This window comes from Anopheles stephensi, chromosome 2 (assembly GCF_013141755.1).
Source record: "Anopheles stephensi strain Indian chromosome 2, UCI_ANSTEP_V1.0, whole genome shotgun sequence".
Lineage (NCBI taxonomy): Eukaryota > Metazoa > Arthropoda > Insecta > Diptera > Culicidae > Anopheles > Anopheles stephensi.
The window spans coordinates 20,835,558-20,850,000 of NC_050202.1; the positions used below are offsets into that span (position 1 = coordinate 20,835,558).

The 14,443-nt window shown below is 49.5% G+C and overlaps 4 protein-coding genes across 5 annotated transcripts in view; 2 read left to right on the forward strand and 2 right to left on the reverse strand.

Annotated features, from left to right (window-relative positions):
* The first annotated feature begins 49 nt into the window (after nucleotides 1–49).
* Nucleotides 50–1,990, forward strand: LOC118503486 (protein hold'em). The gene is made up of 2 exons (XM_036036788.1): nucleotides 50–1,243; nucleotides 1,318–1,990. Exons 1-2 carry the CDS (start codon nucleotides 319–321, stop codon nucleotides 1,833–1,835), a joined length of 1,443 nt encoding a protein of 480 aa, XP_035892681.1. The 5' UTR covers nucleotides 50–318; the 3' UTR covers nucleotides 1,836–1,990.
* LOC118503484 (dynein intermediate chain 3, ciliary) lies at nucleotides 1,867–7,815 on the reverse strand. Of its 2 annotated transcripts, XM_036036787.1 has the most exons (6): nucleotides 7,734–7,815; nucleotides 3,609–4,731; nucleotides 3,118–3,531; nucleotides 2,540–2,669; nucleotides 2,389–2,472; nucleotides 1,867–2,311 (listed from the first exon to the last, which is right to left on the reverse strand). In XM_036036787.1, the coding sequence occupies exons 2-6, from the start codon at nucleotides 4,680–4,682 to the stop codon at nucleotides 2,241–2,243; spliced, it is 1,773 nt and encodes a 590-aa protein (XP_035892680.1). In that variant the 5' UTR covers nucleotides 4,683–4,731; nucleotides 7,734–7,815; the 3' UTR covers nucleotides 1,867–2,240. The 2 variants fall into 2 exon arrangements, with proteins under 2 accessions (XP_035892680.1, XP_035892679.1); XM_036036786.1 differs by lacking the exon at nucleotides 7,734–7,815 and having other exon boundaries at nucleotides 3,609–4,897.
* On the forward strand, nucleotides 5,360–10,555 carry LOC118503483 (dynein intermediate chain 3, ciliary-like). Its single transcript, XM_036036785.1, has 3 exons — nucleotides 5,360–5,928; nucleotides 7,770–8,019; nucleotides 8,105–10,555. Exons 1-3 carry the CDS (start codon nucleotides 5,542–5,544, stop codon nucleotides 9,289–9,291), a joined length of 1,824 nt encoding a protein of 607 aa, XP_035892678.1. The 5' UTR covers nucleotides 5,360–5,541; the 3' UTR covers nucleotides 9,292–10,555.
* LOC118503482 (ecto-NOX disulfide-thiol exchanger 2) overlaps nucleotides 9,320–14,443 on the reverse strand; it is a 12,263-nt gene continuing 7,139 nt past the window's right edge. Inside the window, exons 4-5 of the mRNA XM_036036784.1 lie at nucleotides 14,360–14,443; nucleotides 9,320–14,241 (exon numbers count right to left, since the gene is read on the reverse strand). The exon at nucleotides 14,360–14,443 is cut by the window's right edge and continues 36 nt beyond it. Coding sequence (XP_035892677.1) covers nucleotides 13,447–14,241; nucleotides 14,360–14,443 — 879 coding nt within the window. The 3' untranslated portion in view covers nucleotides 9,320–13,446. The remainder of the gene's footprint in view (nucleotides 14,242–14,359) is intronic.

A 14,443-nucleotide genomic window follows, 5' to 3' on the forward strand; every position in this document is an offset into this window, starting at 1 on the left:
TTTTAGTTTTTCTTTCGATGTAATTTTCCAGCTGACTAATTTTCCTGTTACGAAACTCGTTTGCTGGTGTACGCGCAATTTTACCCATCACTGTATCGGAATCAAATTGGACCGTTAAAAATATCGTCCATGTGTGATTGATATTTTATAAAGAGATAAGAAAAAAAACAAGATTTTCAGTACTCACCGGCAATGTGCCTATTGGTATACGTTCACGAGGTTATGACCCGAAACCAAAGCAAGCTGTGAGCCGGTTGCGTAAAAAAAAAATCCTACACCTTTTGTCCACAGTTTCACAGCTCAGTGCAGCATACGACGATGGCCTCGTCCGAACTATCGACCGTTAAAACCATCGCTCAAATCAACGATGAGGCGCGCCACTTTATACTGGTGGCCGTTGTGATTGCCAAGAGCAGTCCACGCTTTTTCAGCGGCCCACCAAAGAACAGGAATTTCTTCGAACAGGATACGACCAGCGACAGCGCCGGTCTCGAAATGGCACGTGGTGTACTAACGCTAACGCTGCGCGATTCGGCACGGGACACAATCAACTGTACCATCTGGGGTAAGGCCGACACTATCGCGCACTACGACAACGCGTTCGAGGTTGGTGACGTGATCGATGTGAACCGGCCACAGGTTTCTTCCACGGTGTTTGGACGATCGGAGCAATATTCACCGACCGTTACCTCGCCGTACTGTTTGACGGTAAACGATCAGGCACAGCTGGCGCAAATAGTACGCCACGAAGGATCGCAGGATACGGCACGGCTGCGGGCACTGCTGAGGGTACCGTTGGTGCAGCCCGGTTCGACGATACCGCTCGCCGATATCGTTGCCAGCGGATCCGGCTGCAATGGGGAAACGTTCAACTTGCTCGTGGTGGTTCGTGCGCTGCGTGCCAAACGGGACGTTCGGGTGGCGCGAAGCAACGAGGTGAAATCGTTCCGTGAGGTGGTACTGATGGATTGCAGCCATCCCGGGGTGGTGATGAAGTTCTGGTCCGAAAGCTATATCCGCTGGTCAGAGCGGTGGACACCGTTGCAAACGGTACTGCTGCTGGTGGACGCTAGGGTGGAGTATAGCGAGTACTACAAAACCATCTGTCTGGCCGTGGACAGGAAAACGATCATCACGCAGGATCCCGATCTGGCCCAGCTGAGCAATCTTTTGGCTCATGCTAGAAGCATCCCCACGCAGGACATCGATTTGGTTTGCTCGCTATCGTCCGGTTCCGTTGACCGTTGAGTATACATTTCGACACGCGGTAGAGCGCAACCTCATGTACATTAACATTCCCGGTTTTGTTTCTTTTAGCCGCCACAATAAGCACGGTTATGACCGTGCAGCAGATACTGGACCGAACGGAAGGTGATCTGGTACAGGAGCAGGACCAATTTACTGCCCTCTGTTACGCCGTAATTACCCGACTCGATCTCGACGGCCCGACGCGAACCGTGAGCGAACGTTGCGTGAGCTGTCGAGCGCTAGTGCGTGGACAGGATGCAGCTTGTCCCAGGTACGACTGTCCAGCTGGTGGCCGAGAGCCGTTTTTCGATCTTACCGTCGACATTACGGACCACACGGGTACATTGGCCGGATGTCGGATGGTTAGCCGGGTGGCCGAAGCTGTGCTTCAGTGTGATGTGGCCAGCTTTAAGCGACAAACTGACGACCAGAAGACACACTTGAAGTGGAAATTTCTGTTGGATCGTTGTGCCGTGAAGCTGATCGTAAAGCGACGCTCAGCCGTACGGTTTCAGAATCTGTACTCCATTGTGGAGTGCACGATAGCGGATCCGGCCGAGGTGGAGGCAAAGCTAAAGGTTTACTAGCGAGAGAGAGAGAAAAGCCAAACGGAATTGTACCTCACGTTTTTGTCCTACAGGCATTGGAGCATTTATTGGGGCCTAAACATACTTATTAAAATATTGCAAAAAGCTAACCTTATCACAATAAACACTGCAAAGCCGTTTGAAGTTGCACCTGATTGAGGGATGTGTACACTATTCCTTAGTTGGCGCTATACACGCGTTGATAGTACTGATTACTAGAGATTTGTCGACTGTTGATCCCCCGGAAGCAGGGAAGAAAGAGTAAGGGCAGAAGCAATGGTGAAGGGAGTAAAATGTTGACCAAAAGAAACCATTTTCCAAAACAGCAGCAATGAATTGGCCCGTCGTCCTTGTAATAAATGATTTGCGTAACGCTTCAGGAAGTGAACTGCGCAAGAGTCGCCATCACTCGTTTTCACCATCAGACTCGTAGTTGTCCGGTTTGTAGGGTTTCCTCACTTTCTTCGGATCATACTCTGGTTGCGGGACGGAAATACATGTTGAGGAACTCAGAAACCAGAGCTACGATTATCCTGCTAACCCGTCTACTTACCTTCCTCGTACTCTTCCGGATGGCGCGATTTTCGTTCCTTTTCCAGCATTTGGAGGTACTCCTGTTCGGCAGCTTCACAGGCAGCTAGAAATACGCATCATGCTCAATTGTGTGTCGGACTTCATACACAACGCCCGGGGGTAATACTCACAGCGACACTGGAAAAGCTTCGGTTTGTCCTCGGTATGTTCGTCCTGACGGTTTAAGGTGCGCACCTTCAACTTCATCTCGCGCGATTTCGCTTCCAGTATCTTTTCGCGACGGTTTTCACGCTCGAGCATCTGGCCGATGAGAAATGTAAGATAGCATGAGAAAAGTAGACAAAAAAAAAAACCCGCTCCGCTAACGTAGTTGCAGTAAGAAATCAATGTAGGATGTAGGTGATACAACTATAAGATGCTCTATTAGCTAGCAGAGGAACCTTCAGGAACCTGTGCCGTATCTCGAAGAAGAACAGGTATCTAGACATGGAACTGCCTGTCATATCTCCACAGATTCTCGATCACCTCGAAGAGGAACCTTCAGATATCTAGGCATGGAACTGCCTACCACGTTTCACCAGGCTTTCGGAAGCGGACTGCTTAAAGGCAGTTGGAACCACTTCCACTTCCCTACAACTAACGACCGCACTGGTGGACGGACCTCGACCACGGGGCAGCAAGGTAGGTAGTAGCAGAAAACCTGTCGATAACAAACAAAAAAAAATCCTTCAAGGGCAAAGCTACCTACCGCCGTCAACAGTGGCTTGTCGTTCCGTATCGAGGTCATGTTTTCGGACATTTCGATCAGGAAGGTGGCACCCTTCACGCTGCCCGTACCGACCAGCCGGCCCGATTCGTGTGCCCGCAGACACTTCAGGCTTTCGTCGCACACCTTGATGCTGAGCGTCGGTTCGCTGTGCTGCTGCAGCAGGTCCCACGCATCCAGCACACCGTCCACACGGCTAACGAAGAACAGCGAGTAGCGTGTCGGGCTCCAGGCACCGTCCGTCAGCATGACGTCGTGATTTTTCGTCCAGACGATCGAACTTTCCCGGCAATCTTCCGACCAGATCCGTGCGATCCAATCGCCGATGGTGAGGAAGTTCTTCACGAACGCCGGGTTGCGTGTCAGCGCGTATATCGGTCCCGTGTGGCATTGCATCTGTGAGGGGGGGGAAAAAAACGTCATAGAACGTCTTCGTCGACCGGACGTAACTGGCCGACGGCGACAATGCTCACCCGGAAGACAATCTTCTCCTGGGGAGATTTTCCCTTTCGATTGCACGAGAACAGCATACCCTGCTCGGTGCCACACATGAACCGTGTCGGAATGGACGTTTCGTACTCGAGACAGCTGACACCGTACGAACGGGACAGATCCTGCTCGTCCGCTTTGATCGGATCCATCAGCAGCTTATCGATCGGTTGGGATAGCTTGCGTGTATCCCACCACATCACCTGACTGTCGGACGAGCCGGAGAAAAACTCCGTACCGCTCTTGGAGTTAATCCAGAGCGCCGAATTTACCGGTGCGCGGTGCGAGTGTTCCCGCTCGCTAATCATGACCGGTTCCTGCTCGTTCCGCGTGTCCCAGGCCGCTACCTGCCCGTTGTACATCCCGCACACCAGCGTCGTCGGATCCTTCTGGTTGTACTCCAGACAGATCATCGAGCTGATGGGCTTGAAGCGCAGCAACGGTGCGTTCGGGTTCTCCACCTCCCAGATGTACGAGCACACCGCCTTACCGAGCACCTCGCCAAAGTTCATGTTGCAGTGCGATACGGCAATCTTGGTGCCACCGTCCGGTGACCAGGACAGGTGCGTTACCGGTTGCTTGTAGATGCTCGGATCACGGTACACGTTCAGCGTGCGCGAGCTGCTGCGCTCGATCAGCGGGGCCGGTTCGAGATCGTCAAAGTACTTCTCGTAGATGTTGACCGCATTGTTCTGGAAGATGCAGTGCTCCATCGGTTTGGTCAGTGCCATCAGCTGGCTGATGTAGCTTTCATCCTTTTCCACCTTCCGCCGGTACCGTACGGTTTGCTCCGGGTCGAGATAGTTCACATCCTTCGGCCAGCCGCCCTCCGAATGCAGGATACCGTGATGTTCGTACTCGGCACTCTCCGTGTTTGCCTCGCTGATCGCCATCTGGCGGCTGTACTGTGTGCCCACCGATACGGGATCCCGCAGTATGTACTCGCGGAACAGGTCATGGTTGGCCGGTTCGGAAAATTCCACCTTGTTCTTGTCGGAGAACAGACACTGCTTCCCGAACTCACGCCGCTCCTTCTGGTACACGTACTGTATATCCATTGTCGAGCTTCAAACACAACACTTAAGGTCGTCCGATGTGTTTCCGCTTCTGGGAAATGGGTACAAGGTTGGGCTTTTTAAGGCAAATTCCAAAGATCAAGTAACTACTAACTGAGCTGTTTGTAGAGCTGAACAGTATCAGTGAAGCAATTTGCATGCCTATCAGCCCTCGAATGGCAGGTGCGTCGAATTTTTCACGAAACTGTCAAGGTTGTTTACTGCGATTGGGAAAGTTAGCCTGTCGTTAGGGGGTCGCACATGGTTACTGAGCGTTCGTCATGGGGGCCGTTTCCATAGTAATAGCGTTACGGGGACCAAGCGTTTCAAAACGCTTGCTGCACAAGCGATGCTATTCCGCCCTGATGTGTGTTAATGAAAAGTTGAGGCCACTCCACCACTTTCCGTGCACCGAATCCTTCCCGTGGCCTTGGTATAATTATAAATCTAAGCACCGGTTGAATATTGTGGAACACTTTTTTTTCCGGTCGTCACGCCACTGACACGTCCAGATTTGCCATGCTCCCCAAGTATGGCTTTATCGATCAAACTTGCCACGATGGAAACGCTTGGCGCCAAAGAGAGTATTCGCGAGGTTAGAGCTTGCCGCCCCAGAACGGGAAGCGGTGCGCACTCGGCAAATAGAAACATTCGGGAATCGGTCGGTAACGGTCGTGGTTTCGGTGTTGGGCGAACCGTTTTATCCGCGCGGATTCTGGGCACGTGGTTTTGATACGAGCACGTGTGTGTGTGTGTGTTTCCCTGGATCACCTGTGTTGTTTCAGTTGACGTGCATCTTCCTGTGACGCACACCTGTTGCATTCGTGTCCGTTTGGCTCAGGTGCAGTTGAAAAACATCAAAATGAAGGTGGATACCAACGTGAGCACCAGCCAGATGGAGCAGAACTGGACCCGCTACATGGTGATGTGCGATCGGAAGGATATCCGGCAAACGGTCAACTTCCAGGAGGAGAACGAAGTGCAAGCCACGTTGGTCGGTAACAAGGCGCTGGCCAAGCAGTACGAGATACAGAATCCGGTCGACCGGGGTACGCAGAGCACGAGATGGATACTGAACACGCCCGTCTGGACGGTGCACAACCGGCTGGTACACACCGGCATTACCCATGTGGAGGGCGGTTGGCCCAAAGATATCGACTGCTGGCGTGACGAGGAGCTGATGACGCGCTATCGCCGAAAGCAGGAGAAAAGTGAAGCCTACGTACAGCAGATGCGAGGCCTTACCAGGGTAAGCATGGGTGACCTGCGGGTGGTCCCCTCTCATCGCAACCTGATTCCTGTTTGTTTCGGTTATTTTTGAAGCTGCATTCGCTTCACACTCATAAAAAAACATTTCTCATTCCCATCGAAACGCCGACACGCGATTTAAAAAAAATTGTTTCGACACCTACCACGAACCGATATGCCACGGTGGACGTTTAAAGTTGGGCAAAAAACGGTTTCACTTTTCACAGTGGCCCCCCGGGTTTGCCACCCGTCGACGAAAGTGAAGAGTGTCTAAAATGGATGATATTCTGGAGGCAGGAAATCGATATCGGGCCAAAGCACGGTTCTAAATACCGATTTTTGGAACTGCACTGCACTTCGGGGAATCGAGCACCAGCGGCAGTTCCCTTGAAAATGGATGAATGGCAAAGTTTCAGCGTTTCAGCAGGACAAAGTTGAAATCAGGTGTCAATCTGAAAGAAAAATTCCCCCAACAGTTGCAACATGGATGAAGAAAGTGTTCGATAGGGTAGATCCTTAAGCGATCACCTTGATAAATGGTGAACATAGTTTTGTACAGAAGGAAGACATTTGCAATTGAAATTTAGCGTTAAATTAGAGAATAATTGTTGGTTTGGAAATAAAAAACTAGCTTCGTACTTCACTTCTTCGGTGGCACTACAACCTCGAAAGGTCTCGGCCTGCCATGACAAAAAAAAAAAAATGTGAAAAGTAGCATAAGCCTCAAAAAAAAGGATAGTGTGGAACTATTTATGTTGACTGAAACATTTTTGGAAGACATAGGCATTATTCTGAAGTCTGAGAGCAATGTTATCAGAGCCCGCCTTGTTCTCTAGCATGGTGGCATCTTACTTACTTACTTATCAGGCGCTACAACCGCTTCTGCCAATCCATTATCCCGGCCGTTCTGGTGGACGTATCAATGCCATCACTCTCCATCTCAATTTGGACCTTCCACGCCTCCTCTGTCCGTCCGTGGACGGCCTGAAAGGACTTTACGGGCTGGGTCGTCCGGTCTCATTTGCATGACGTGACCAGCCCACCGGAGCCTGGCGAGTCTAATAAGCTACACCACGGTGAGATCACATACGGGGTAGGGTACTCATACGGGGCCAAAAATAATTCAGTGCATCTTCCTCTCGAACGGGGCTAAGAGGGCTTCGAAAGTTTTGGGCAGAGTCCATGTCTCAGAGGCGTATGTGAGTACTAGGACTATAAATGTTCTGTGCAGTCCCAGCTTCGTCCTTCGCGATAGGTATTCAGAGTGGAGAAGTTTCCTCAGGCTGCGGTATGACCGGTCGGCAGCCTGCTGGCATCAATCGTTATTGTCGGTGCTGACTATGGTGGCATCTTACGATTGTGTTAATTTAGGATATTTAACTGCTCTAGGGCGCTGGTCTTCATACGGAAGGACCGGGGTTCAAATCCCATCCGAACTATTTTTACCCGTTGGGAGGGCTGTGACTTATCCAGCTACGTGGTCGTCTCTCTCTCGTTAAGTCTAGTAAGCTAAAATGGCAGACATGTCCTGAGGAGGTTATTGGGCCAAAAAAAGCAGAAGAAACCCTCTCAACAATGGGACAAAATTAAGGCGCTTTATCGCTTGATCATGTCTTCATCCGACAACATATACAAATCATTAGATTGACTCTCAACTATTCTGCTAACTACCTTGAATCTTGGCAATACTGGAGCTGTTTTAGCTCTCCTTCTGATAAAGCTCCTTCTCATCATGGCGTCTTGTACAAAGTTTTCTTCTTTTATTTTCATTTACTTATCGTGTGGACATTGTTGATCATGTGTTACCTTTCATTCGTATGCTTCCGCCCGGTTCGTTCGCAGACGATAGATCACGCGATAATGCAGAACAATGCGTGCAACATCTACCAGAACTACTTCGAAGACATTGAGCAGCATGAGCTGATCGAACAGTTTACGTCGAAAACGGTACACGTGTACAAGGACTACCTGGAGGAGAAGCGCTCCTGCACGTACATCTGCTGGTCCGATGAAGGAAATCATTTCGCCTCGGCACACTGCAACATTGGCCAGCGCCGTGGAACCACTACCGATTGCTACATCTGGGACATTGGTAAGAGAAGGGTTTAGAAATGAACGAGAACGAAAAACAAGAGGGCATATAACTTACCCGAACCCCTGCTCGCTGCACGTTACAGAGCATCCCAACAGTCCGCTGCAGAAGCTGTTTCCCCCGTACCAGACGCGCTGTTTGGAGTACAACTTTAAGGACCCTAGCCAGATGGCGGGTGGTTTGTTTTCCGGGCAGGTGGCAATCTGGGATATACGGGCGTCCGGGACACCGGTGGAAACGACGCAGCGCGAAGCAAGCCACAACGACGTGGTCACCCGCGTACTGTGGACCAGCTCGAAGACCACGAACGAGTTTCTTTCCGGCTCGACCGACGGGCGCATCCTGTGGTGGGATTTGCGCAATCTAACCGAACCGTACGACTACCTTAACCTCGCACCGAAGGACGTTAAGTCGCGGGAGGAGGATCCGCGCCACTGCTTCGGCGTGTGCTCGGTAGAGTTTGAACCGACCATGCCGAACAAGTACACGGTCGGTACGGAGAATGGGATGATTTACAGCTGCAGCCGGAAGTACAAAACGCCGGCGGATAAGATACAGTCCACGATCTATGCACACACCGGCCCGATCTACTCGGTGGAGCGGAATCCACTGTTTATCAAGAACTACATCAGCGTGGGCGATTGGCAGACGAAGATCTGGACGGAGGATTGCAAGGATAACCCGATCGTATGGACGAAGGAGTACGCGGTACAGCTGACGTGTGGCATCTGGAGCCCGACCCGCTGCTCGCTGGTGTTTATCTGCCGCATGGACGGGGTGATGGACGCGTGGGACGTGATCCATCGGTTGGACGGGCCGGTGCTGCGGTTGAAGCTGTCCGACGCACCGCTTTGGTCCGTGCGCGTTCACAAGGCCGGCAAGCTGATCGCGAACGGCACGGACAGTGGGACCATCTACCTGACCGAAATCTCCGACAACCTAACGTTCAGCTCGGCAAACGACAAACCGGCACTGTCCGGGATGCTGGAGCGTGAGATGCGCCGCCAGCGTCTGCTCGAGGCGAAGATCAAGGAGATCAAGCTGAAGGAGAAGGAGCTCGAGCGGGAGCGCATGCGACGCCAGATGCGCATGGACAACGCGAACTCGATCGAGGAGGAGGAAAAGGATCTCGTGACGGACGCGATGCACCAGTTCTGGACGAAGATCCACGGCCGGAAGAGCCTGAAGAACACGCTCAAGGGCATCCGGATGCGGGATACGGGCGTGGGCCTGCTCGCCAAGGACAAGAAAGCGAAAAAGGAAAAGCGCTAACGCGGCACCAAACGATCGCCAGCTTGTGTGTTTTTTTTCTTCACTGTTTTATTGTACGAAAATTTGAACATTTGAACTTCGGCACGCAAAGCACAACACAACCGAAACGGGAAAATACAAACGACTACCGACCGTATATATGTATCTGTAAGTGTGTATATTAGAAGGAGTACAAACAATCGGCTGCGCCCTGAGCCATTTGCCCAGCGCGAGGATCCTATGAAGTTAAAGTGAACGATATAAAGATTGCTTTTCTTTTTCACGTGGTAAGTGTGTCGCCTTCGTTAACGTTAATTCAGTTGGTCAATAGAGTAAGGAGTTCTTGGTATATATGTATGCAATATAATATGGCTTCTTTTTAAGTAACTTCATGAATAATTGAGATACAAAACAGGAAAGGGCGCTACGCCGAGACTAGTTGCGGTACTGGTAGGATTATGTGTTTGTTTTTCTGCTTAGACAACTATATCGAGAGCATTTGCCAACGAAACGCGTACACAGCGTGCGTGTGTGTGCGTTGTTCGCGTTGTTTCTTATAGCTGCCAGTAGGATACTAATACATTGTAATCTTATCATCAAAACCTATTCTCCTTCCGGTGTTTTAGGATTTTGTTTTTCGTCTAACGACCGGTGTGCATAGCACCACGGCACCCGTCAGCACATCGTCGTCGTCGTCATTTCATTTAGCTAAGTGTAAGTAGAAAGTACATTGCGGAAACTACCAAAACGACAACCCTTATAAAAAAACATCGTGCCCCTGCAATCGAATCGTCGTCTCGCGTGTTTTGCAAACCACGTTTTATCAGTACACCGATCGCACGAATCGGATCGAACGTCGAGTTGTTTATGATTTGTGTGTTTGTTATGCTTGTTTGGTTTAGTTTCACATAATATTAGATATTCTCACTCATTAGGATGCAGCTAGTGTCCCTAGGCGAACGAAGCTTGTTTCGATTTTTAAAGTGTATAACACCAGTAATTGACAATAAAGAGGATTGGTTTTTGGTTTTGTTTTAAAGATGTTTACACAAGTATGTTCACTGCCGAAAGGATCGTGAGATCGTGCCCCATTTACCTTCTCAATCCTTGCTTTTGCGTCATGTTTGTTCTGCAGATCGCATGCGGGACATACAGCAGTGTCGGACAAAACACTATAACAACCCAGGGTTTATGGGTAGACGCGCCGAGAACTACAGGCTCTGACTGTGATCCTCACTCGCACATTGAAGATCTTTTCTCTAAAAAAAAAAAAAAAAAAAAACAATTCTAGCCAGTCCTCACCACGGATACAGGTACGGTCTGGGACTCACAATCGCACAACTTCGTCTGGTAAGTTAAGATGCTCTTCCCTTTGCTGTCACAAGAGATTTCGCCGCCTAATGAGCCTCAGCTCATGGTGACTTCGTCTACTAAGATATCTAGTCACCATAGGTGCTTCACCGTCCACAGGCTTTGTTTATTGAATGGCTTCCCCGTCCTTGTAGCTAAGCGAAGTTATGCTCGTCGCCTAGCGACGCTCATATGGCCTCGTCTACTAAGAGACATCGCTTTCCAAAGGAACCATACCGATCATGCAATTGTGTCTACTACTACTAACAGCAGAACGATCAACCATAACGAATTGTTATTAGGTCCGCAAATAAATCAAACGGCCGTTTTGAAATCGATGGAGCAACTGTGGAGTGTGGCGCGATTTTGACGATTACAAACATCATAAATCAAATGTTCGTAGTGCTTGAAAATGTCTGATTTTGAGCTGGTTAAGCGCCATATGGCGGTCTGGTGGCCGAGGCAATAACGGCGCCGGTCTTCACACGGCAGGACCAGGGTTCAAATCCGATCCAGACTGCCTCCCCCGTACGTAGGGCTGACTACTTTACTATGGGTCAAATCAAGTCCCAGAAAGTCAGAACTGGCAGGCTAAGACCTTTCGAGGTTGTAGTGCCAAGGAGGAAGAAGAAGAAGAAGCTCCTGCATATAAGGGAGGTGTTTTTGTTTCGAACGAAGAAAACGGCAGCCAAAGCGCATCAACAGCTGTCGAGTGTTTACGGCTATGCTGCTCTAAGCGAAACAAGGTGTCGGGGTTGGTTTCGACGCTTTCGAAGCGGTGGAGGATGCTCAACGTGAAGGAAAGCTCAAAACGTTCGCCGACGAAGAATTGACGGCTTCACTGGAGGAAAATCACTGCCAAACGCAAGAAGAGCTTGCAGCCGTGCTTGGTGTAACTTGCCAGACCATCTCATCACGGCTGAACGCGTTAGGCATGATACAGAAGGAGGGCAAATGGATACCGCACCAGTTGAAGCCGCGGGGGACATTGAACGCAGACTCGTCATGCATGAATTGCTGATCCAGCGGCACAACAGAAAGATCGTGACGGGGGACGAGAAGTGGATTTTTTGTTCAGCAATCCTAAGCGCAAAAAATCATAATCATATCCCAACATCATCAGCCCGGCCGAACATCACCATAGCACGAAAGTTATGGTTGAGTATCTGGTGGGACCAGCTCGGCGTCATCTACTACGAGCTTCTGAAGCCGGTAGAAACACTCACTGGTGAACGCTACCAGGAAACAATTGATGAGATTTAAAAAAAATCAGATTATCGTTCCTTGTTTTACCGATCGGCCAAAGGGTTCGGCTAGCAGCATTTAGGCGCAATCGGCTATGACTCCTACTACGACACTTAGTAGGATGATGTTATTGGTTTGTCCGACACTGTAAGTATGTGTAGTAGGTACAATAAGAGTCACTCAATCGTACAGCCTTACAGTTATTAGATGCAATGAGTATTGGGCTAAAAGGAAATGGAAATAACGCTAAAAAGAGTTCAAGTCTTTACGTATGTTTGCCATTGTACGTACAACATCGTTACGAGTGGTAGAGTGTTTTAGGATAAAATGTTGCTGCCTTATTTTTTCCCTTCGTTTTTTTTGTTGTTTTGCTCATGGGCAATAATTTAGCTTAAAATTTGGCTATAACACTACGAGTAACAAAATGGTTGTTTGTGTAAAGGTAAAATTACAATCAGTTTCATCACAAACCATAAAACGCCTTGCACAAAAACGAACGAGTATGACCCGTTAAACGAACACGTTATGACACAGAAACAAAACAAACTGGATGCAATCCTTGGTATTTGCATCGCACACATCACAAACATATACACAGCTACTTAAGGGGTGGGGAAACTAAAAGCAATGCCTTCCAGTTTTCTTATTCAATGTTTCTTCTAGAATTTTGTTTGCTCTCTCTTTCTTTGTATACTTTTACCTAATCATTAGAAATGACACTATGTATGAAAACTAGGGTATCCTGTACCTGCCTCTTAGCCATCTCTTCCTAAATTCAATTTGAAACCGAGTATCATGAAACGATGCGTTCTTCACATCGGTGCGGTACGGATTGTTCGCTGTTAAAGGGGGTTGTTGGGGTAGTTTCTTCTTCTTAATGTTTCGTCCAAAAACCAAGAACAAAAAAACATTATCACTTCTTCAGGTTTCACCGGGTGTCTAGCTTAATACGATGCACCGCCGCATGCATCTCGAACGAGGAAGACATTGTAAGATCGATGATGATATAGAATGGACCTAATTGGATGTAGAGCCTTACGGCTTACTAGGCAGCTGCTTACTAGTAGTAATAGTAGTAGTAGTAGTAGTACACAACTAATGCGGAGGAGTACACGAGTATTGACTTGGTGAGTATAAAATTTGGGGCCAAAAGCACCGTCATTGAATAAAGTTTTTTAAAGTGTAAGATAAGTAAGTGGTAAGTGTTACAGACAAAATGAAGGTACGGTAAAAACTAGCTAACTGTACTGCTATTCTGTGTAAGCTATTCTTTGTTAAAAGCAAAAAACACACGCTGACTAACGCAACGCATCGATCGACGATCGACGATCCACTATCCGCTAGGACGGTCCCCCCTGCCAACGGGGGCGACAACATTGACCGAATTGCACATCACTTGGTGAAATAATTGTTTTAAAACGAGTTGCTTAATATTGTATCTGACTAAACCGTCGCTTCATTACAGAGAAGCAATTTTCGGCCATTTCTTTTTGTTTGTTTGCTCGGTCGGCTTTTAAAGCGATCGTTATTGTGAGTGAGACTTGATCTTTCTTCCCCTTTTACCTTTCCGGCTCGACGTACTTACGTGACGGGTGATTTGTGGGCAATAAATCTGTACCAAGGACTAGACTTGATGCCGCTGCTAGGCGGCGGCGGCGGCACCACGCTGCTGTTCAGCTGATCAGCCGCAGCACCACCGCCAACCGGTGTGCTGCATCGTTCGAATAGCTGCTGGTAGCGTGCAAACACCTCTTCCAGCTCCTTTGGTTTCATCTCGTTCACGTACCGGCCGACGTACGCCCAGACCTGCTCGAACGGCACACCGAGCGGGTTGATCATAAGAAACGTTGAGGCGAAGGCAAGTATTTTGGCTTCCCGCTCGTTCGGTCCGATGGTGGAGGTCGCCGGTTCACCAACCACCACCGCCACCTCACTCTCACAGCCAGTTTCGGTAGTGGCCGTTGCTTTGCACACCATTTCCGGTGGAGCCGGTGCGACGGTCCCACCGCCTGGACCGGTGTCCGGTGCAACGTTCAGCGTGGCACACTCCTCACTCTCCGAGTCGCCACCCTTGCCGGATGAGGCTACGCTCGCCGCACAGGACGCGGCTGCCTTCGTGGTGGCAATTTTCGTCTTGAGCAGTAGCTGCTTCACGTTCGCATCCTTCAGCTCGTCCTCGAGCTCGCAGATACGGGCCTGACGTTCCGTTTCCTTGGCTTTGTTTTCGAGCAGCTGTGTTTGCAGGTTGCGAATCGTTTCCTGCAGCACCTCAATGTGCAGGATCTTCATCTTGAGCTCACTGTCGTGTGCTGTGTTGTGGTGGTGGTGAGGTTCGCCAGTGTCCGAGCCTCCCCGCTCCGCATCGACAGCGTGATCCTGGGGAAGAAAAATCAACAACAACAACAAACTTTTAGCGTCCCGAGGGGGAGTACAGTGTGTGACGTAAACATATGTGTAGGCAGTTTTTTTTTGTTTTTTTTTTTGGGATGCGTACCTTATGATCCTGCTCCCAGCGAGACTTTTTGCACGGTAACGATGAGACCGAATGCTCGTCGTCGGACATATCCATCCCATCCTC

Bases quoted from the DNA above. Each gene is read 5' to 3' on its own strand.
- LOC118503483 (XM_036036785.1), top strand. From the start codon at position 5,542: ATGAAGGTGGATACCAACGTGAGCACCAGCCAGATGGAGCAGAACTGG. The intron at 5,929-7,769 runs GTAAGCATGGGT...GTTCGTTCGCAG, and splicing joins AGATGCGAGGCCTTACCAGG to ACGATAGATCACGCGATAAT. The intron at 8,020-8,104 runs GTAAGAGAAGGG...TGCACGTTACAG, and splicing joins TTGCTACATCTGGGACATTG to AGCATCCCAACAGTCCGCTG.
- LOC118503486 (XM_036036788.1), top strand. From the start codon at position 319: ATGGCCTCGTCCGAACTATCGACCGTTAAAACCATCGCTCAAATCAAC. The intron at 1,244-1,317 runs GTTGAGTATACA...TGTTTCTTTTAG, and splicing joins ATCGTCCGGTTCCGTTGACC to CCGCCACAATAAGCACGGTT.
- LOC118503484 (XM_036036787.1), bottom strand. From the start codon at position 4,682: ATGGATATACAGTACGTGTACCAGAAGGAGCGGCGTGAGTTCGGGAAG. The intron at 3,532-3,608 runs GTGAGCATTGTC...CCCCCCTCACAG, and splicing joins AGGAGAAGATTGTCTTCCGG to ATGCAATGCCACACGGGACC. The intron at 2,473-2,539 runs GTGAGTATTACC...GCGTATTTCTAG, and splicing joins GAAGCTTTTCCAGTGTCGCT to CTGCCTGTGAAGCTGCCGAA.